The sequence below is a fragment of the Osmerus mordax genome, chromosome 1, assembly GCF_038355195.1.
Source record: "Osmerus mordax isolate fOsmMor3 chromosome 1, fOsmMor3.pri, whole genome shotgun sequence".
Lineage (NCBI taxonomy): Eukaryota > Metazoa > Chordata > Actinopteri > Osmeriformes > Osmeridae > Osmerus > Osmerus mordax.
Genome location: NC_090050.1, coordinates 20,488,958 through 20,512,039, shown reverse-complemented (window position 1 = coordinate 20,512,039; position 23,082 = coordinate 20,488,958). Strand labels below are relative to the sequence as shown.

General features: G+C 44.1%; 2 protein-coding genes across 10 annotated transcripts in view; one reads left to right on the top strand and one right to left on the bottom strand.

The window, feature by feature from the left end:
• Positions 1-8,332, bottom strand: part of cadpsa (Ca2+-dependent activator protein for secretion a) — a 73,759-nt gene extending 65,427 nt beyond the window's left edge. For all 9 annotated transcript variants that reach the window (XM_067244361.1, XM_067244622.1, XM_067244449.1 and 6 more), the window contains exon 1: positions 7,737-8,332. In XM_067244361.1, the coding sequence (XP_067100462.1) occupies positions 7,737-8,075 (339 nt within the window). In that variant the 5' untranslated portion in view covers positions 8,076-8,332. The remainder of the gene's footprint in view (positions 1-7,736) is intronic.
• A 4,270-nt stretch (positions 8,333-12,602) lies between these two features.
• nampt2 (nicotinamide phosphoribosyltransferase 2) lies at positions 12,603-22,748 on the top strand. The gene is made up of 11 exons (XM_067244654.1): positions 12,603-12,810; positions 15,450-15,585; positions 16,252-16,355; positions 16,766-16,894; positions 17,359-17,517; positions 19,092-19,222; positions 19,410-19,635; positions 19,792-19,911; positions 20,142-20,282; positions 20,499-20,624; positions 20,903-22,748. The coding sequence occupies exons 1-11, from the start codon at positions 12,763-12,765 to the stop codon at positions 21,074-21,076; spliced, it is 1,494 nt and encodes a 497-aa protein (XP_067100755.1). The 5' UTR covers positions 12,603-12,762; the 3' UTR covers positions 21,077-22,748.
• Positions 22,749-23,082: the final 334 nt, after the last annotated feature.

Genomic DNA, 23,082 nt, shown 5'->3' with positions numbered 1-23,082 from the left:
GAGTTGACATACCAGCCATCCCCCCTCTACTCTCTGATCCCGCTCATCACAGGCCTGCCATTCGCCAGGGAGGGCAAGTGCACATGAGTCTTCGCTCTCAATTCCAACGCCTCAGAAGTTACATCACTGCACAGATAAAATAAAGAGTTCTAATGGACTCTGGCACAAACGATGCCTGTTTCCAATTAGGAACTACAAGACGGTCCACTCTCTGGAGAACTACTCTTTCACTCTCCGCAATGCACGCACACACACACACACACACACTACTACGGTTGGAGGCTGCTCTCTTCTCTTGCACTGCTGATCCTGTTACCACCCACTGTCCACCCTGGCACAAGCTCATGCTAACTCCTGATTCACCTGTCTGTCTGCAGGGCTCAACTGTCTGCAGCAACAGTAATCCCTCAAAATCCTAATCCCACTTTCACTCTCTATTTCTCTGTCTCTCACACATGCTCTCTCTCTCATCTCCCTGTCCCTCCCTCTCTCTCTGTCTGTCTTCATGAAGCTCATCGATTGGTCAGTCCCTCGAGGGGGTGCATGTCCAGCATTCTTGTTAGCCTGATGTTGTTGCCTTTGATTCAAGTCGTTAACAGAGTACAGTACAACAGTGTCTGTTTCTCTGTCTGTACTGACGGTCAGTGATGGACCTGTCTGCTGGGGCTGTCTGTCTCCTCCCCTTGAACACAACCCTTTAACAGACAGAGGACGGAAACGCATGCCTCACTCTTGAGCCTGTGTGTCTCCATGGTGATGATGAGTAAATATTGCCCATCGGCATCCACCCTCCTCCTCCACTACCCCCCGCCCCGCCACCCCCCCCCCACACACACACACACACACAAACAAATATAACACATTCCGTGGCGTGCTAGCCACACAAATCCCACATGACTGTAGAATAGATAAACAAGAGTGTGTCATCATCAAGCTGCTAAATCCTAGCTATCATCCACTGCAGGGAGAGGACTCCTGGGAGTAAGGGTGTCCACTAGGACCAGCTGGGAGAGGCTATGGGAGGCTGGGGGAGAGGCTGGGGGGAGAGGCTGGGGGAAGGAGGCTCCATGAGGCAGCCTGAGCAGGTGTTGGGAGATGCGGTACAGTAGCGTTAGTCCAGCCTCCCTCAGTTAGATCCTCTTCCTTGGCTCTTCTGCACGTGACGAGACAGCTCATCTCATGGGAGGGACTTGGCAGTCATGACAGTCAACGTCACACCACCAATATGTCTCCTGGCGGTTTTAATCCACAGGAAGCCCACAGCATAGTGGAACCTGCCTATCAAAGGTCACCTATTCACAAGGATCTCTGGATGGAGACAACACTCGAATCTGTGGTATGGGAACATTTCAATCAATTTGCTTCCTGCGTGCGTGTTCCATTATAATAATTGCAGAGCCTTTATTTAGGGAAATCTCTCAAAGAAGAGATTATAAAAGACATTCACTCATCTCTTTCCCTTCCCGGTCTCAACCCTGGGACAACAAGCCTACTGACTAGACTCAACAGAGGTGACCCTATACTGAACTAGGTAACGCACTCCAATACAGGTCTTGTTCTTCTCTCCTCCAGCATTCTCCACTTCATCCATTCTCCATTAGCGGGACAGTGAGTGAGATATAAGCCCCGAGGCCAACTACATTCAGCCACATTGGCCAAAGCTTTATGTAACGGTACTGGCACTTTAATGGCATGAATCTAATCATCTCTGGCACTGGGTAGAATTTTATCACCAGAGATTGTTTTACTGAGCCACAGAGAGAACGAAAACAGATGCCATTCATGAAAAAGTAGAGGGCCCACACATTTGGGTTTGGGTAGAATCCCTTCCTTGAAATTGTGTGAAGCACAACACTTCACTTATCCTTTTGTACTGCGACCACACTATGATACTTAATGTGTACAGTTTCAGGGAGAATGAGGTTTGCACATTATTGTGTAAGTGTGTGTGTGGATGTATTATGAGTGACATATTTTTGTATAGCTAATCCTAGTTACGTTATTCCCTGTCAGCATGCATTCACAAAGGCAGGGAGACGTCTGCAGAGACACAGTCGGTTAAGATGTCCACAGGACGACAGGTCCAGCATGTGTGGGTTGTGACTGACGCCTAGTTAAGTGTGTGTGCATTTGTGAAAGGTGTAAATAAAGCATGCATGTGCCAATCTGTGTGTGTGTGCGAGCGTGTGTGTGAGCATGTGTGTGTGAGCGTGTGTGTTGAGCGTGTGTGTTGAGCGTGTGTGGTTGTTTGTATACGGGTGTGTGGGGGGCGGGTGGGGAAGGGGGGGGGGGGGGGGTAAACCTTCCGAGGGCTCTGTGTTGTGTTTGCCCAGTCACAGTATGGGTTAGTGTGTGGGGGTGGACAGATGACAAACATCCTTGCTCTTTCAGGAGACTGGACCTCCGTGGATAACTCTCCAGGACTGGCAAAACAGCTACGGTACTCTTATTTTCTCCATCCCAGCGCTCCCTCCTTCCCTCTCCTCTCGGCCCATCAGTCTCTGACTCAGGCTCTCTTCATCTATCTTAACACACTATGTCTCTCTCCCTATATTTCTTACCCTTGTCTCTCAGTGATCAAACATTCCACTAGAGTAAGCCTTGACAGAGATGCCCCACGTACAGAAGGACATCTGTTGCGACTTGTTGGCTGTGGCACTGGGCTAAATGACAAGTGAGGGATGGGGGAGGGAGGTATAAAGTGTGTGTGTGTGTGAGAGAGAGAGAGAGAGAGAGAGAGAGAGAGAGAGAGAGAGAGAGAGAGAGAGAGAGAGAGAGAGAGAGAGAGAGAGAGAGAGAGAGAGAGAGAGAGAGAGAGAGAGAGAGAGAGAGAGAGAGAGAGAGAGAAAGAGGGAGAGAGTTACAAGAGAGACAGAGGGAGAGATCCAGCTTAGTGTCTGGTGTCAGTGGGACATCTGTAAGAACTGCCACGTTTGTCCAGGGCAGCATGCTGGATCTAGTCACCATTCTCTTTGAGTGAGTGTGGTCTGACCCTCTGACGATTAGGAGAAGGAAAGGATGCGTCCATTGTCTTAGTACACCGACTGTTTCCATTACGATCTATCTCTCTCTCCATCTCTCCTGCTCTTTCTTTTTCTCTGTGTGGTAATTAGTGCACGCTGGCAGTTGGTTAGGTCCGAAATAGCCTTGGACTATTCACAAGGGGATCGGCTTGATGAGCCATCATATCTCCCTAATCATCATCAGGGGGAAACCAATCACAAGCTCCCTTCCAATGGGCTGCCTTAAATGTGTGACCCCTGAGCATATTCACCAGAGAAACAGAATATCAGAATATTACACTCGCCGCATGCACTACCATTAGTCTGCGGGTGCCCTCACACACACAGACACACATACATTTCCAAAGAGTAACACATGTTATCTTTATACTATGGCCTTAAAGACAGGCTTTCTCCAGCAATTACATAACCACCGTAAGACATCAAATAAATGTGTAATCCCAGATTACATAGAGCCAACAAAGCACAGACTGAGAAAGTCCTCATCTGGGCACATGCTTACACACACCCACACACACACCCACATGCACGCATAAGCAAACACACAAACTCTCTCTCTCATACACACACCCACATGCACGCACAAGCAAACACACAAACTCTCTCTCTCACACACACACATAAAACAGGGCAACTGTTAATGCTCATGCATGTTAATCCACGAATCCAGTCTACTAGATCTCCTCTCCACTCATGTCCTTCTCTTATACTCATGCCAGTGTGAATAGTCCTCTGTGCTTGTGACAGAGACCACAATTTAAAGCATCAGAGAGTTTTTTAAATGTGATATCTTCCTAATATCAACCACAAATAAAATGTATATGTCTCGGTGTATTAAAAGGGAATTAACATTGTATTCAACAAGTTGAAATACATGAACTACATAACAATCAAGTTATGACTTGAAGGACAATTCAATACCAAACAAAGAACCACATCTTATTGACAACCCTGTTCAGTGGGTGTCTCATCCAGCCACCATTAAAGCTATAATTGATCAGGCTTTGTGGGTGCGCGCCACCAGTGACTCACTCCCCTGATTGGGCTTACAATCATTGGTGTGTATGTGTGAATGTGTGGGCACACACGTGAGTGCGTGTGTGTTTGTTTGTGTGAGTGTATGTGCACATGAATGCAAACCGTTGAGAAGGTTCACTGACCAGTCTCACAGTGGGACATCCAGCACAGCTGTCCTCATTATTAGAAGAACCTTGTCATCATGCAGGCGCAACTGAACCGTTTTGACAACACACACCTGGATGAGTGACAGAAGGTTTGAAAGAAGGCCACACACACACACACCAACATCTCATTCTAATTCCATATCTATTACCACTCTCTGTACAAAAGAGACAATCTCTTGATGGCGTTAACTAATACATTGTGAGCTTTGATGAGGATTTGAATCCTGAATTTGAATTCAGGATCCTCCGAAACTACTCTTTATGAGCATGTTCTGAGTCTTTGTAAGGAAAATTATTCTCATGTTCTTGTGTAACTTAATGATGCCAAATGTTACAGAAAAACTATCACATTAGAGCCGTCTGAATCTCTTTTGTTCACGTTTGTAGGACTTCTGCATTATTTGCATCCCTTTATGGGCCGGCTGTGGAGGTGCTTGAGCTGAGAGAAAAGGAGTCTCTCTCCAGCAGGTTTATTGCTCAGGCTCTGGATCGCCTTCAGACGATTAACTGCCTTGTTTGTCTCTCATCCACGCCGGTCTGGACTAACAGCAGGCAGACGTATCCCACCATCATTAACAAGAGAGGAAGGGAGGTTGGAACTCTTGTCTTGTTACCTGCCTTCGCCGGCCCAGATTCTAGACAGTGAAGGACGAGGGGTCAACACTGTCACAGGCCTTCCTTCACGAAGCATCCTGTGTGCAGCCCCTTAGCGTCAGTTATAAAGAATCAGTTTGCCTGTAGATAATACAATCACGTGTGATAAGCCATAATCAAATGATGATTGTGAGAGAGCGGGACAGGAGACCGGTGGACAAAAATATAAACACGGTTGAGAAGAAGAGCAGAGAGAAGTGGCAGCAGAACGGAGAGGAGGAGAGAGGAGGAGGAGACGGGCGGTTGAGAGGGGTTGGACTGGATTCATCAGAGCCCATTGTGGAAGAAAAGCCCAGCAGATGGCCTGATTGTGTTTATCTACTGTAGCACCTCACCTGACTATGGTAATCCCCCCAGGCCTGATTAAAGCAGAGGAGAATACATCAAAGACAAAAGATAGATGGAGATGTGTGAAATAGGGTCAGCATATACCTGTGAAGGAGTCATTTGAATGGCACACAGCCTCTCAAGTACTGTAGTAGTCAATACAACAGAGCTGGCTAGCAAATTAAATGAAGAGTTTGTGCTTGATTAAAAAACGTATGATTATCAAAAGATAGTACAAACGTGTGGATCTAATCCAACAACACCCATGAAACATTTAGGGCGGATTATGCAATTTCTTTTTGGATGCCAAAAGGGAATTAAGGGATCACAACCTGTCTAACCGTCAGAGAAACCAGAGTTTCTCCTCGGTCAGAGATCATGAAGTGAGAATCTGTGTCACAACGACATGCATGAAGCAAAAACATTCAGAGTATATGACTCAATGACTCATTATCAGAGTCAGATATGGCTTGGAGGAACAGTTTACTGAATGCTACTGTATAAACCCTTAAAATCCAAGCTGTGCAGAGAGAGAGAGAGAGAGAGAGAGAGAGAGAGAGAGAGAGAGAGAGAGAGAGAGAGAGAGAGAGAGAGAGAGAGAGAGAAGGAGAGCGAGAGAGAGAGAGAGAGAGAGAGAGAGAGAGAGAGAGAGAGAGAGAGAGATATCAACGTGAGGAAGAACAAAACACACAAACATCCTGGATTAATTGAATAAAAGAGAGGTTTAGGTGAGGTTCAGTCCTCGCTTTTTACACTCTTAATAATATAAACCCACTGTCTGAGTGGAATACCCCCCACTTGTCAACTCTGAGTGTGTGTGAACGTGTGACATAAACATAGACTGACACATCAAACTCCAGGCATTATCTGCAGTGTAGTGAGTTGTATGAGGATCTAAGTATCCCGAGACCTCTAAGTGGAATCTACCAGCAGGACTAAGAAGAGAAGCTCTTAGTTTTAGATGATACATCCCTTCTCCAGGATTGTTCTGCCAATGGCTTGACAGAAAAATCACACTTGAGCTGTCTGATGTAACCCTCTCGGCACAATAACAACATAAGCTGTAGAGGTAGTAATGTCCCAGGAGGGAAATAAAACAACCTTCTACAGAACAGTGGTCCCACGAGGAAAGACTAAATGACAACGTTAGTACATCTACACAAACCAGGAGTGAGAGGGGAAAACATGTTTTATAGAGACCCATGGTTAGAGCTCTTTAGTATGGTGTGAGATGTGGGGACAATGTGTGCCATAGGTCAGACCCTGGGGTCATAGGGTCAGTCTGAGGCTTGGTGGATCAAATGTCTGGTGATGAACAACCTTAACATGTTGACACACACAGAAATAATCTACTCACAATTTACAACCATAAATAAAGTGATGTTAAGCTACCTGTTAAGACTATCTTAGAACTTTGCTTTGTCATGTGCAACATCTGGAAAACATGCATGTCACCCCACCAAAACAATCATTTAATGGATTTCAAATGGAGCTAACCTCATTACCACAAATAAAGAAAGTGCTTGTCATTCTTTACATTTTAATTCTTTGTGAAGACTTAATTCAGGCTGAAAGAGATGAATCTGCATGCAAATTCATTTAGTTAACTAGCATGATGGGGGTTTCTCTGGGAGATGGCCACATTGGTATTCATACATATCTAAGCTGACATGCAGCCTCATCACCAGTTTCATTTTTCCAATACAGATTGTCTGGGTGGCTGTTATCAAACAGCCACCCAGACAATCATTCATTCTGAACCAGCCAAACAAGCCGCTGTGTTAGACAGCAATTTATCTCGAGTTGATACTAGATTTCTTTAAGCAGTGACAGAGTCATGCTTGTCTGCCTGGAGGGACTATGTACTAATGCAACTGTTGCTACAATAGATGGGCCACTATAACAGGGTTGCAGCCCAGGGAGTATAGGGGAACACATTCTCTACATCTTGGTGGAGTCAGTCAGGATAAAAGTACTGGGTCCAATATTCAATGTGCTGTCTATTGAAGAACCACAGGGACTGTGGACTGTGCCCTCGAGCCAAGCTGCATTTGACACAGCATCACAGGCCACTATAAAGTAGAAAACCGATTATTGATCATTTGGAGAATTTTTCAGAGAAAAATATATATTTGACAAAATCCTGTTATGTTTTAATCTAACTATTTCTGTAAGAATAATAGCTCCAAGACAGCTATATGTTGACTGCAGATTGCTGATGTAGTATTAAACACTGTTAAATCTGCAGAGGAAAAACTCAGCTCACAGCTTGTTCATTCCCAGTGCAGAGTACAGTGTACAGTGGAGAGTACACTGAACTCATAGAGAATAGACTTCTTGCTCACAATAGTGGGGTGGTTCCCTTTAACTGTATAATGAATAATCTTCCATTTACACAGTTTGAGCAATCCAAGTGTAATGAAATTGAGAAGTTTTGTGTTACATAGAACCACTCTATAAGAGCGAAGACGATGATGTTCCATAATTTACATTATCATTTCTATAGACTTGAGAATCCCACACATCGTTTCATTATCATTTATCTCACCTTCTGCTGCCTTCTGGCCATGTCAGTTGGTTGCTTTGCATTGAAAGGATAGGCAATGCAGCGCATCACAAAGACATAGAGCTGGAGCCTCTTCTTCCTCTCCTCCTCCTCTCTCTGCATCTTCTCCAGGTCCTCTTTTTCCTTGTCGCTTGCCACCGAGGGACTAGGACTGGATGGACGGGCGCTGGCCCCACGGCTTGCGGGTTGGAGTCCACCTGAGCTTTCGGTGGTCCGGCTGGGTGACACACGAGCACCCCCGGCCTTTGGTGCCATCACCTCTTTGCGCTCTGTTTCCACAATCTCATCAGCTTCCTCTTCGCTGGAAGAGGGGTCCAACATGTTGTTGCTGGATGGACACTAGGTTATCAACCGGCGAAAAAAAAACCTATGGATCCCAATGCCTTCTAAGATTTCCAACGCCGACAGTGCTCGTGGACTGGTTGTATGTGTTGCGTTGGCAACGCCAGATAAAAGAAAAGTAGAAAAAACCTTTTGAAACCAGGCAAATCTCTAATTAAGTGGATTGGTGAAAGCGCAAATCTTTTGAGATGGTCTGTCACCGTAGGCAAAGATACGGCATCTTCACAGGCGAAACGAATTTTATTTGTGTTGCTTAGGCTACGTGTTTTCCAGCGGTTTAAGTCACTCCACAGTCGGATCAGCTTATGGGAAGGGAGAGGTCTTCGGATGAAAAAAATTAAACGCTTTGGGATGGAGCAACATCAATCGACTTTAACTTATTCCTTGTGCGATTTATCAATAGAAAACTGTCGATGGTCACTTCCTGGTGGTCGACGCTCCGCTTCAAGAAGGTAGGCACCGGGAACTGACCATGGTTTTGAAACGGAAGGCAAATTATAGCTGGGGGTGGGGGCGCAATAGACGCGGTTGTCGCGACAACCGATGCAATTCATCCACCTGATGATGGGCAGACGCATCCTCTACTAGGCTATAGGCTATATCCAAGCCATTCCATCTCAACAAAATTAAAGGCTCTTCATTTTGGCAATTTTCATTTCATTTCAATATTTAGACTACCATTGTCACTTTTATTAGAGAATAAAATGAGAATCCCTAGACCTACTTCAGTGATTTCGATTTTTTTTGTGTCATAATAGCATATGTAGGCAACAATATGCTATTTTAAGTGTAGCCTTTGCGCACAGCACAGGTCAAAGAAACTGAGAGGAATCCAAATGAATTAATCTCATCCCACAGATGGGCATTTATTGTGGGTATACCCAAAGGTTCGGATATTTCCTTAATGCATGGTAGGTAATGGTTTTAAGAAGCACTTTTTTTCTGGAAAGCTCCTCAGCAGTAGCCTAGAATAACCGTCCATCTGCACGACCATATGCTAGCTTTTCGGTTGAATTTCACGTGCGTTATTGCTGAATATCAGCTCAGCTCGGTCATAAGCAGGAGGCTGCAGGCCGAGTATTAGCCTATCACAGGTGCTCGTATCAATAACGTTCGACATCCAGTGTGATATTGCTTTTATACAATAGTTCAGTAGGTAGTTACCACTCATTAGTTAACAAAGCCACAAATTATGCATTTTTGATTAATTAATCATTTGGCTCTGCCAAAACAATAGTTCCGCAACTCCGCTGTCCGTAACGGAGTCGGAGAAGTATAATTCGGCCTTAAGTGTCCACTTATTGTTCATGTTCATCTTAGTTTGAGAAGTTTGTTACAATGTAACTTGAGGTAGCGGTCGTTATCGTACTAGTAGCCTAAGTGGAGTGAAAAAAAGTTCCAGTGCTAGTGTTAAGCTAGGTTAGTCTACCGCCAAATAGGCCAACTCAGCACTCGTGGAATGCCGCTTGTCTAATCAAATTAGGCTATATAGGCCTACTTAACACACATAATTTCAAATAGTCAGTTTGCGTATCAGTGGACAAGAGTTCGAATCCAGGTGAGCAATGATAGACGGAAGAAGTAAGAAGAAGCCATATCCTACTCACTGACTCCGTGACTGTTACAACAATAGGGTAATTTATGGAGTTGAAATGTAGGCATATAGCCTATATGAAAATAAACAGGCACTGTTTGGGTAGCCTAAGTAACAGGTAGCCTAGCTGTAATTCTAGGTCGGCTATATATATCATAGACCTGTTGGTGTCGCTATAGTTTATAAGCGTAGGAGTAGGCTACATCCATGATCCTGGTAGGAGGGGAGTGAAGTTACTAGTAGGCTAGACGAAGCGGGAACCGAAATAAAGGTCTAGCCAAGCTAGTCGTAGACAATTGTCAAAGTCTGATTATTGAATCAAAACATTACGTAGCCTAGGCCTGTTAGGCTTTTACAAAACGTTTTTATCAAACTTGCTTGCCTCAACAAAGCAATCTAACTAGGCATGCAGGGTTCTCTGTAACCTATGTGTCTGCGGCTTGATCATGTCCGCAACCGGGCGTTGTGTAAAGTTGAAACAGCAGGTGCCGTGGCAAGCTCGGTCGTCTGCCAACGGCAACGGGCATTGCACACTAGGCTACTGACTAGCATTCGCTGCTCCCCTACTTCTAGAAATCAGATATACCCATGGCTGTTTCGTATTTGTAGAACAGCTCACCGTAGCCTAGCCTTCATTGTCTTTGCTAGCGGAAAAGAGCATCAACATCTATGGTGGTTAGGAAAGTACGTTTTCGTTTCGGTGATGCTAGGTACGAACAGTGATGGAGGGCTATTTTTTCCTCTTGGCCAGCTTCAGTTCTTAAAGGGGTCATTGATTGCAGAACCGAATTTACCTTGTCACAGTTGGAATAACGACAGTTCAGTGGGTAAAATGGACATACAGTGAACCTCAAAATCCATTGACACCTCTTTCCTATGCAAATCTCACAATTAAAAAATGTAGCTGTAAAACGGTAGGTTTTGAAAAGCCCGGTGGCTCCACCTTTTTTGGCTCTGCCAGAGCCTTTGGTCTGTACCTTGGTCACGCCCCCAAATTTGCCGCGCGCTGCTCTGAAAAACACGTTTTTCTAGCAGATTGAAAATGGACTATGTTGGTAAATGCAGTGTTCCAGACTGTACATGGAATGCTGAAATTTTTTATAATCTTCCCAAGGAACCAGACACTCGACGGGCATGGCTTATGTTTTTCTATGAGAAGATCCCTGTGAAGTTCGACACTCATTTATTCATTTGCTTGAACCATATAGCAGAACCGAATAGCAGTCTAGCCTATTGCTAACGCCTGTCTAGATTATCTATTTGAAAGAACTGGGAAAGGCAGGTGCTAGATACAGGATACGTTAGCATTGCTAATAACTGTTACCGACAAAATCATACTAGACTACAAGTTGCGGTTGTGATGAACATAATGTCGGAAAGCACCTCTTTTCAGCAACAGCTTCATAGTTAATCCTGCTTTACATTGTCCCAGGTTTTCAAAACCGTCCTTGGTGAAGTGGTTCGCGCAAATGTGTCGATTGTCGAACTGCAGAGATCTTCTACACTATGTTAGCTAAACTAGCTCATCTGCTTTTTATTAACGCTGATTTGCAAGGAATGCAAGAACAGCTAGATAACGAAAACACCTTGACTGTAGGCATGTAAACTAGTTTAACTTGATAATGCAAGAGCATATAGAATGTGTGATGATTTAGCCTAGTTTATTGGCAATGGGGGTAACGTTATTTCATGTTCCTGACTGTGTTTCATTCAAATAAATAACCCGCGTTGTCATGTAAATCTACAATTCAAGCTGTACAGATCTATTTTTCAGCAAGATACCTAGAGCTCACTGAAGCTGAGTTGAATCACGATAGTTTGTTTGTTAAGCTGTAGTGCTAACGTTACCCACTAGCACCAGGGTTACCAGGTCTGTGTGACAAAACCAGCCCAATGGCCAATCAAAACTAGCCCAAAACCAGCCCAATGGCCAATAAAACCAGTCCAAAAACCAGCCCAATATCAGAACTCAAAATATGCCCCTGCCAAACCATATACACTGCTTTCAAAGTCCAACATCATTGCTATCATTGCCAAATGTATTGTAATATCTACAAAGTAACACCAAATGTTTAGTATGCCAGCATTAAAAGCAGTTTTGAGGAGGTTTTCTCAGGAGACTGAGAGCATTAGGCACGTGTGCACACGCACAGTGCGTGTGTGTATGAGGGCTTGTCCCATGTCAATGTGTGTACGTGCTGATCTGGAGTCAGTTTTGTAGGATTTGGGTATAAATAATTTCATTTAAAATATGGATTTTTAAGATATGAACGCCAATGTCGGCTAACTGATCCGAATATAATCGCGAGGACACGATTGGCGCCGGCGGGCTACATTCACAGCACGAGCAGTAGAACACGCGGATCCATTCATAAATGCGCGGATTCATTAAATGTCAGACTGTAGCTGCATTATAGAAAGACAAAAACCTTTTATTTTTTTACTTGTACGTTCTGGCAAGTTCAGTCTTCATTATACTTGTCCTACAATTTGTTTTACTTGTCCCGGACAATCGGACAAGCCTTTGTCGATCACTGTTTACCTTGTGTGTAAAGAAATTATAATAACCTTGTGAAGTTGTGAAAGAAGGCTAGAGGAATCCGGTATAGGCCTACTACAGTGAGTGCATTTGTAGCCTACATTTTGTCCTAGGCTTACTTATTATTCTGGTGAATTAATGAATGACTCATATCTTAAGAAACTTTCAATTTCACTTTAGGCATCTGTTCCTTTCCATGAAGAAACTGAAACCTAACCGTCCATAGGCCTACTACTGCTAGGTCAGAAAAGCAACGGATGATCTTCTCTTGTCTGCGTCACAGCAAAGAGGCGGTACCGTCACTACGTGAGCTACGTGTTTTTACAACCCGCCCCCTTTCAACCCCAAGCGTAAAATAAAGCCTACCCGAGGGATATTGCAGTTTGGCGGCGATCTCAATTCACGTAAAGTAACCAACGAGCCTATTGAAATCTCAGATATCAAACGTCCCATCTCCGCCCCAAGGGCCGGAATAATTACGTTGATCTGCTATATATACCGAAGACCCAACTCACCAAATCATTCATTCGATAATGGCAGCACCGGACTTTAATTTCTTGCTGGCGACAGATTCTTATAAGGTGAGTGGAGATCGTGGCCGTCCCTTTCACCTCTAGCTTGCTGTTGTTTACCATTGTTCATGCAGTGTAAAACGGGAATCGTACTGGTAGCCTAGTATAAGTTGGGCCACATCTAAAATCTCAGTTTCATAATAGTGTTTTTTTGTTTTGCTTTAGCCTTTGCCCACGAAAGAATGTAAATAAGAATCTATTGTGGCTTTATATTGACTGTCAGTTGATACAATGTAGCGTTCACTGAGGGGGAGGTGCTTGACTATCCTTGGCCAGTTCTACTGCTAAGAGACGTGATTGGACCCATTAGAACCTAAAATGAAACACAGCGGTCGGTACAGAGCTCCCCTATCATGTGTAATACTTCAATCCAGTCATACTGTTTACTATCGGTTATCCAGTCGCACAAGGGCTACCCACTTTTTTTAAGAAATCAAGAGAAAACATGGAGGAAAAGACAGTGACGCTTAGATTCGGAGATACATTGTTAAGAAATTTTCGAGTGTTACAGTATATTAGTTATTAGAAAAGGCAACTATTGCTAAGCCATTGGACACGGTCATTTCTGCACTGCAGGCTACCACGCGCCCCGCTTAAATGTCAGATGTCACTGTTAGATGTCAGACGAGGTTGTGTCTCAGTGGCTAAATGTATGGATGTATGATGAGTGCGGGTTTGAGTGAACATCATTGCTTGAATGTGTCTGCCTTCGCAGCCACATTGTCTCTGAAGTGTATCACTTTCTATTCTGGTGAGACCATGTGTCAAAGTGCTGATACCACAAGAGGTGACACGGAATCATTTGTCCTTTGCTCCGCGTTAAGTAGAGTTGTGCTGTTATGTCATATTTGAGGATTAAACATTATCCCCTTGCAATGCCAGTTCCACATTAAGATGATAACAGGGTGGTGGCGACATCAGGTGTAGAACTCCATTTTCAGTTTCATTTCCCTTGAAATGCTTACAAGGTTGACACAGGCTCCACCCCAGTATATTGCAATAGCACGTATTTCTGTACCAAGGTCTAATCTTTTTTTGAGCATGACTAAATGTTGCTCTGATGGACTTGACACAGGACGAAGGACATAAAAAACAAACAGGATACTGGCAATATACACAACTGAAATGGTTGAAAAGTAATCATTGGTTACACTATATAAATTGTTACAATTCTTTTCTCGGCCTTCAAATCCTGTTAAAATGTCTCACTTTGTGGCACACTCTAAATAGAAACACTATTCTATAGTAGAGTAGAGACCTGCTATGACTGGTATCTCAGATGACCTTCCTGTAACCTAATGTAAATGTCTAATGTTTCCACTGACAGGACAGGAATCACATCAGAAGGTCTGCCAGGTGAATACGATTGGCTGATTCTTCTGTCCTTTATGGATATTACCTTGTATAATCATAATAGTTTGGACTGAGTGGAAAGCTGGATGTGCGGATAGTGGCTGTATAGTTGCACTCTTTTGGCTAGACCTGTTCCAGGCCATGTGTAGGGTACTTGAACAGCTTTCAAATTGAGCAAATAAAGCAAACATTCAAAAAGTGAATGTACCTGATCTTAGGCTATATGCTAATTAGCTTGATAACGAATTAATAAGGTGAATCAAGTAATGCAATTTTCACAGGGCTCTATTCCCCTGCTAACATTGACACATATCAAAGGATCCCAGGTCTATGTTGTTCACAGAGTTCCTTTCAAGGGACCCATGTTGTATTTCTGGACACACGACTTATAAGGAGCACATTTTTATCCCAGAAATGAGAGTTCTTGCTCACTGTTGTTGTGTGCATCAAAAGTGAGCAAGAACATTCATCATATTATCAATTTAGTTAAATTGATAATATCCTACCGGACATAGATGGTAACTAGAAGTTCAACACTTGTGATGTTCACACAATCTTAAATTGATAAAAAATATCTTAGCACAACTTTAGGGGATAGTAAAGGTCTGTGTATTATTATGGATTTACAATCAGCTATCATGAAGTAGTCATTTTTGCACCAGGAACACATAATTGATTAACATGAAATGAGCAACAGGGCTAATCAATGCATCATGTGTTTTTGTGGTGTGCTACCACTTAGAAAAGCTAAATCTAGAACTTAAGGGATATGCAATGGCAAAAACCACGAGCTGGGGCCTTATGATCCCAGAGAGAGGAGACCTGAGGGAGGGAGGGAGGGAGGAGAGATGGAGGAGGGGAAAGAAGGTGATGTTTTTGTGTTGAATGCAAATTTCTGACATTGATGTCTCCTGCTTGCCTTCTTGTTTTTGCCAACCTGTACAAATCCAAGTGAAGTGAAGGGAAGTTGCACTTAATTATTGAATTAGTGGGAACACAAAGAGAGCCTGTGACGAAGTCTCCCCCCCTCCTCCTATAAACCTCATGTTTTGCAGGCAGGAATCATGTTACTGTACACAGTGGCTTCACGTTGTACACTAAGCTGCTGCTGCTGGTCACTTTAACTTAACTTATAACTTGTGTTTCCTCATCCATTTCCTCATGTGAGGTCTTAACCACATCGTCGAGGGACTTGTTTACACTCGCCAAAAGTGATGAGTCGTGAGGACTGCTTATTACATTCTGTGTTGGTGTACTTGTAAATGTTTCATCGCATTTCTATCTCTCTTTCACAGATTACACACTACAAACAGTACCCCCCCAACATCAGTACGGTATACTCCTACTTTGAATGCCGCCGTAAGAATGGAGCCCAGTTTAATGAAGTTGTATTTTTTGGACTGCAGTATCTTCTTAAGAAGTACCTTGTAGGTGAGTCCACTATGTATCTGAATGAGACAAACACTTTATTTTTCATGTTATAAAGGGGGACCAAGGAACGATAAGCTTACAGGAGATATGCATATCACTGCATACTTATGTACCGTACTTTTGCAGTTATTTTACCTGTGACAATTTTCATTATATACCATTCCTCTTTGTGTGATTCTATTCAATAGATAAAAGGGTAGGTTGTTTTTTGGTGTAAGCCTGTTAGTGTGTATGTTTTATACTTTACACTGTTCTGTTCCTGTGTCATGGGGCACCAGTATTGTCGTCTGAGACAATGACGAGGTAAATCCCCGTTATTAGAAACTGATGTTATGGAAAGAATGTGTGTAAAGCTGTCTGTGGGCATGTGGAATGTGTGACCAACCCTGTGACAAGTGAAACTGGTCTGTACCATCGGGATCTAAACTCCATTAAAGATTCTTCTGAAGCATGCATAATTTGCTGTTGTCTCTCGGTGAACTGAATTACGATACGGAATGAATCACCGTAAGAAGGAAATTAATCGATTTAATAAGCGTAAATGCGAAATGTCACTATTTAATGACTAATGAATTATATACATTTCAAATGTGTTGCAAGGTGTTATGATATTGAAATTTAGAATGTCTCCAAGGCTTGGACTCTGACTCTGACTCATTCCCTCAGGGCCGGTGGTCACTGAGGAGAAGATCCAGGAGGCTAAAGTGTTCTACCAGATGCACTTCAGACAGACGGTGTTTGACGAGGAGGGCTGGAGGAAAGTGCTGGAGGTGAGGACACGGGATGCTGGTCCCACCAACGGGATGCAGCTAACCTGGGGGGTCGGGATGCTGGTCCCACCAACGGGATGCAGCTAACCTGGGGGGTCGGGATGCTGGTCCCACCAATGGGATGCAGCTATGTATTTGTGCTAACCTGGGGGGTCAGATGGCTGAGCGGTTAGGGAGTCGGGCTATTAATCAGAAGGTTGTTGGTTCGATTCCCGGCCGTGCAAAATGACGTTGTGTCCTTGGGCAAGGCACTTCACCCTACTTGCCTCAGGGAGAATGTCCCTGTACTTATTGTAAGTCGCTCTGGATAAGAGCGTCTGCTAAATGTAACCAAGAACACCAAGCTATTCTCACACAAACACACACATATCCTGCCGCAGACTGAGTAGATGTGCATGCTGTCCTTTCAGAAGCACGATGGTCGTCTGCCCATCCGGATCAAGGCTGTTCCAGAGGGGAGGATCATCCCCAGAGGAAATGTCCTCTTCACAGTGGAGAACACGGACCCTGATTTCTTCTGGCTCACCAACTACATAGAGGTAACGCCATCTTCCTGTTACAGTATATTTTGCTGAGTCATTTCTGTATGTGTTTTGGTCCCCCCAAAAACGCACAGAAACACAGTTGCACAACACCTGTGACATGATGTCATGAAGCTGACCTTGTCACTTTCCCCCAGTCTGTGTTGGCTGGTTGTCTGTGACGCCTCTCCCTGTTCCCTATGGAAACCCTGACATGCTTCAGAGAGAAACAAAAGGCATCATCACTAGCCTAATGAAGTCAATGAGGATGATTCCATCCTGGTCCAGGTCCATCCCCTCTGGCGGGTTCTGTGTGCGGCTGGGGGGGTGGGGGCGGCACGGGGCACTCCACCAGCCCTCGTCTGATGTCACACAGCTGCTGCCCCACCCCCCTCCACTTGCCCAATCTGTCATTGGACTCTCAGTCACCTTTAACCCCTTCCTTTCACTCTCTCCTCCATTCACTCCCCTCCGTTCATCAGACCATGCTGGTGCAGATGTGGTATCCCATCACAGTGGCAACCATCTCCAGAGAGTTTAAGAAGATCCTGGCCAAGCAGCTGAAGGCCACCTCAGGCAGCCTGGAGGGCCTGGACTACAAGCTGCACGACTTTGGCTACAGAGGAGTCTCCTCACAAGAGGTAAAGCATCTCTGACAGCCAGATCAGCGTAGATGGAAGCTTGCGGCAATTGTACACAACCTTGGTTTGTAGTGGCTGTACCTTGGGAAACCGCATTGCACCTGTTGATTGTTCTACGTGAACACACGCCAAAATCGCTGTACAAAAAGCAAGACTTTCCAGACTGATGAAGCCAAAGCATTGTTCCCTTTTTCCATTTTTTGTATATAAACTTATCTTCATTGAGATGTTAATATGTTATTATTTGGTTATTTACATACTCTAGCATGCAGTGGCTAGTGGTTCCACTGCAGTGTAATATCGTTAATAATACATAAAACGTATTATAGTATGCACATTTGTATTCATGGTATTGAGTTGAGGTTATATCCGAAGTATGAGACAGTACTTTCCATTAGAGCATGTAGTCAATTGTGTGCCAGCCTTTACATGTGTTGCTTTCTGCTTTTAATGAAAGAGACAACCTTTTGGTATCCCTTTGGGAGCAGTAATGAATCAGGAAGCTGCTGTTTGGCACAATCGATAGCTTCCCAGACACTCCAGAGCAAGCCTTCCCCCGTGCCTGGCTTTGAAGAACACACACACGTAACCCAGCTTTCTCTCTAATGGCTTACAAGGAAGAAGGCATCGTGCTTCACCCTGTTCTATTAGCTGCACTCCCGTTCCCCATGTCTGAGGAGTGGCCTCTCCTTCTTTCCCAACCTCTGCAGGAGTTTGTCTGTTTGATTCAGGGTTGGTTTACTTTTTGTTGTGTGGGTAAGGCTCTAGAGATGTGTTGCCGTGTTCTGGCGTTTGTAAGGTTGAGGCTGGCTTCTCAAATGAACTCATGCCATGAACAGGTTCAGCCCTCAAACCACTCTGGCTGGTTAAGCAAGCCTACGGCTCTCCTTTCTGACTTGGGTGTGATACAAAGCCACAGATATCGTATGCACCTTCCTGCCAAAGCAAATTCCTTGTCTGTGCAAACTTTCATGGCGAATAAATCCCTTTCTGATTCTGATTCTGATTCAGATAATATATTTGTCTGTCTGTGAGTGCATGTGTATGTGTGAGTCAGAAAGCAATAGGCTGAACTTTACAGAGCCCAGTATCATGCTCCATGTGATAAGATTGTCCAGCCCTGTTCCACCTGCTATACAGTGAAGCTCACTGCCATTCCACCCTGCAATGACAGGTGACACTATGCTATGTTACTGGAGGAGAGGGAAATCTTCCTACCTCTCCTCCCTTCCTGGGGGGGAAACAAAATAAACCTGTATGGTGAATGTTATGCTCTTAGGAGTGTGTGTGTTGGATGGGGAGGGGTGGGTGGGCAGTAATTAGGTTTACGTTGCCAGCTCAAAGCAGTGAAAAGATCAGTATATTGATTTGGTGCAGATGGCCCGGTTAGGTCACGGACAAAGTTGATTAGTATTCAGACACATAGACAGATCTTTATCTGGGCTCTAGCTAAATACAGAATGACTATAGGTTAGAATATAGATGACTTGCTTTCTTTGTTAATGTAATTGAACCCCATTGGGAGGCCTGTGTTACAGTATCATGGATGTTACATGGAACTGTGTGTTTTCCAGTCCGCAGCGCTGGGAGGGGCTGCCCACCTGGTGAACTTCTGCAGCACCGACACAGTGGCAGGCCTGCTGATGACTCAGCACTACTACCACTGCCCCATGGCAGGATTCTCCATACCTGCAGCGGAGCACAGGTACGACACAGAGTACACACACACAGTTTATGTAGAATAAAAAGAGTCCAGTCTTGTGGTTTCCCAAAAGGACTGTGGATAGTCATGGAAAATCACAAGAACTCCCTGTATAGCTGAATCGCTTAAATTATCTCTTTTTTTCTCTCTGTCTGTCTGTGTGTGTGTGTGTGTGTGTGTGTGTGTGTAGCACCATCATCTCCTGGGGGAGGAACAGAGAGAGGGAGGCCTTTGAGAGGCTGCTGGATCAGTTCCCCACCGGCCCAGTGGCTGTGGTCAGCGACAGCTACGACATCTTCAAGGCCTGTAAGCACATCTGGGGGGACAAGCTGAAGGAGCGTGTGATGGAGAGAAGCGAGGACTCCTGCTTGGTCATCCGTCCTGACTCCGGAGACCCTGCAGAGACCCTCTTGGAGGTACACAACGTGGTCCAGTGTTTGACGCAGCCTAAAATATTGATACTTTTGAGACACACTCTTGCTACTGTTGTTAACATCCTTAGTTGTAGTCTGTGTCTGTTATTTTTTTTTTCGGAGACTCTCCCTTTTCTGAGTGCTTTCCTCTTTCCCCAGGTGATTAAGATCTTGGAGGAGTGTTTCGGTTACTCTCTGAACTCTGTAGGCTTCAAAGTGCTGCCATCATATCTGCGCATCATCCAGGGAGATGGCATTGATCTCAACTCTGTGGAGGAGGTATGCAAATCACACACACACACACTCCACACACCAATCTCACATACTGGTGTGTTCTTGAACTATCAGAATGTCTGAGATTTAAATAACAGGGATATTTCAATTTCTAAATGTCAGTGCATGTATTTACTGTATGTGTGTCAGAAAGCAAAAATGGACACTTCAGTTGTTTAAAGTTTGCAACCCCATTGGACTGCCAGGGTTTCCACCAACCCCTCTTATCTGTTTAGATTCTAGAGAAGCTGAGCGACGAGGGCTGGAGTTCTGAGAACGTGTTCTTTGGCTGCGGCAGCGCCCTTCTGCAGAAGGTCAACCGAGACACCCTCAACTGTGCCTTCAAATGTAGCTATGTGGAAGTCAGTGGCAAGGGGGTGAGTACTCTGGGCCAGGCTGTGTTCTGTACTGTAGTCCAGGATGAGCTATGTGACACATTCAGCCAGTAGACACAGCTTCATCTCAGAGGAATGAGACTCGATTGGATACGATGCTAATTGCAAGTTTGACTGGGTTCATAGCTTGAACGAAAGGGAAGGTTTGTTTTGCAACCTAACTTGTGTCTTTCTTCGTTGCCGGTGTGTTTTGTCTAGATGGATGTGTACAAGCAGCCAGTGACTGACCCCTCCAAGGGGTCAAAGAGAGGTCGCCTTTCGCTGAGGAGAGACTCGGAAGGCTTGATAGAAACAGTGGAGAGAGGGGCGGGCAAGCCTGAGGAGGTGAGGCTGAGGCTCCATCACTTAGTGCAGCTCAACATGGCGGAGAGCGCATGTCTATATATATTCACTTCTCACGTACATGAACCACTCATCTGAACAACAGACAACACTGCATGTCCGTGTGTCCTGAGCAAAACACTGTACAATTTCCAACTTCATACAGTGCCCAGTTCTTGAGATTAATCGACACACAATTTCTGCATCTGCTGCCTGGGAACTGTGCCCACTGTATTCAAGTGAACCTCTGACTTTTCCTCCCTTCTCTCCTTCTCCGTCAGGACATGCTGGTGACGGTGTTTGAGAACGGCACCCTGCTGCAGGAGTACACCCTGGAGGAGATCCGTAAGAACGCCCGTCTGTGTGAAGTGGACATCAGCCCGGCCCAGCACAACCAGGACCAGCCCAAGACCCCAGAAGTGCACCAGAAACTCATCATGAATGGTGTTCACTAGTTAGTGAAACACAACACCCCCACGGCCACCACCCACGCACACGACCACACACACGACCACACACACACACAACCACGCCCGCGCGCACTTCCAAAGGAATGTTGTCACTTGTGACCTTATAGCACTTCTAATCTGGGTGCACCCCATGTCAATACACCACAAGGAGCGCAGGACAAGGGTATCACCAGCACAACAAGGCCCATAATGACACAGGCACTCAGATCTGTTTTTTTGATTCCTTGTCGATAGTGCTGCCCAGAGGACCAAAAACTGAATCGACTGGGTTCACAGTCTGTCATGCTGCCACACTTTGTAGGACTTCTTATAGACTGTATATGCATGATAGGCTGTGTCCTATCATGACACAAATCTCAACACCAGTGATGACATATCTCTAAACAACAAAGCGATGTGGAGGGATTCACAGAGTGTTGTGTATGCTATACTGTAGGTGCTGATGATTACACACTGAAGGATTCTATGCTTTTGATTTAACAAATGTAGAGCTCCGACTGATGGGTTTTATTTTAGAAATGTTTTTAGCTTGAGCTCTCTGGAGAGATCTCTGGTCAGTATTTACCTGGGGATGGCTGCACTGTTATGCACTCTGTAATTTTAGTAGTAGGAGCGATACAAGAGTGTTGCCAGGATAAATCTGTATAACAAATTAGTCAAATATATTTTTAAATCAGGTGCCTATTAAAGTTGCACTATTTTGTAAAGACAGTTGTCCGTTAAATTGTGATTTAAATTAAACCTTCCGGCTTTTCTGGTCTGGTGGACTGTTATCAGCAAACAGAACCATATGGCAGTGATGGACCAGGTGCACCTGAGGTGGAGGAGAGGTTTAGGAGGTGGGTAGGATAATGAAAGCTATTGTTTGTAACATGGTTGAATGGTCTGCACTTTCTACCTCTTTCCTGTCAAAACAATTTTAAATTCAAGAAAAGCCTCCTATTGTATTTTGAAAAGGAGATTGTCTATAAGAATCTATGTCAAGGTCTGGATGATTAGATGTAGAAATAACAATGTGTTATTAATCTCTTTTTCAGGCTTGGGAAATAGAACACTAGATTTTGTTCACATTTTTTGCAATGATTGCACTGCAGTAAGGCAGTGGAAATCAATGTTGCTTTTAATTCAGATCACATCAAACTACATTGGCAAACACACTGTGGTCTGCTGACTCCAATTTATCTTCCATACAAGAAACCTCTTAGTTAAATATGGCCATTGTTTTCCTTGATCCCCATTCTCTTCGGTGTGAAGTGAAAACTTTTCTGTAAAGATTGTTTACTTGTGTTGCCTTTTAAAAATTACTGGTATCCTTGTCTGATGACTGATATTGTCTGGTATAAGCCCAGCATAAAATCTTATTTTTAATTTAGATTTCATCCTTGGTGCCGCTGAAAAGACAAGAGTTTTTATGATTTGATTCAGATGATTGTTTTTAATGTGTCAAAAACATTGGACAAGATGTTTCTCCTACCTCTTCTTTTTCTATAAATAATATTGTACATTAATAAAAGAATGAGACTAATAGTATATATTATTCAATTGTGTAAATACTTTTTCAATCTATTGATCTTCTAATGGCAAATATTCAGAGTGGTCTTTCTGTTAAGTTTTGCAAAAGTAATATTTTGTATGACAACAAAATAAAAATACTTTAGCAATTATTTTGTTTTTCAGATGTTTGATGACTGTATTCCTTAATTAACATGGTTTCCCTCTTTCCAAACAGTCTTTAACTTGATATTTCAGTTTGACCATTCTTTAACCATCAGACACAGGCATGTTAAAAAAACAAAAACAAATGGAGCCCAGTGAGATTCCTCAAAGGATAAGTTCTGTAAAACCATTTATTTAAATCACAAGCACTCCAAACAAGATTATTGCCCCAATTTGAAATGCAATCGAATGGCATTAGCTGCTCCAGCCTTAGATGAGCCATGTTGTTGACGTTACAGTGTCCCAGTCTCGGTTGTGGTCCTGTTAAGAGTCAG

Bases quoted from the DNA above. Each gene is read 5' to 3' on its own strand.
- nampt2 (XM_067244654.1), top strand. From the start codon at position 12,763: ATGGCAGCACCGGACTTTAATTTCTTGCTGGCGACAGATTCTTATAAG. The intron at 12,811-15,449 runs GTGAGTGGAGAT...TCTCTTTCACAG, and splicing joins TGGCGACAGATTCTTATAAG to ATTACACACTACAAACAGTA. The intron at 16,895-17,358 runs GTAACGCCATCT...TCCGTTCATCAG, and splicing joins GGCTCACCAACTACATAGAG to ACCATGCTGGTGCAGATGTG.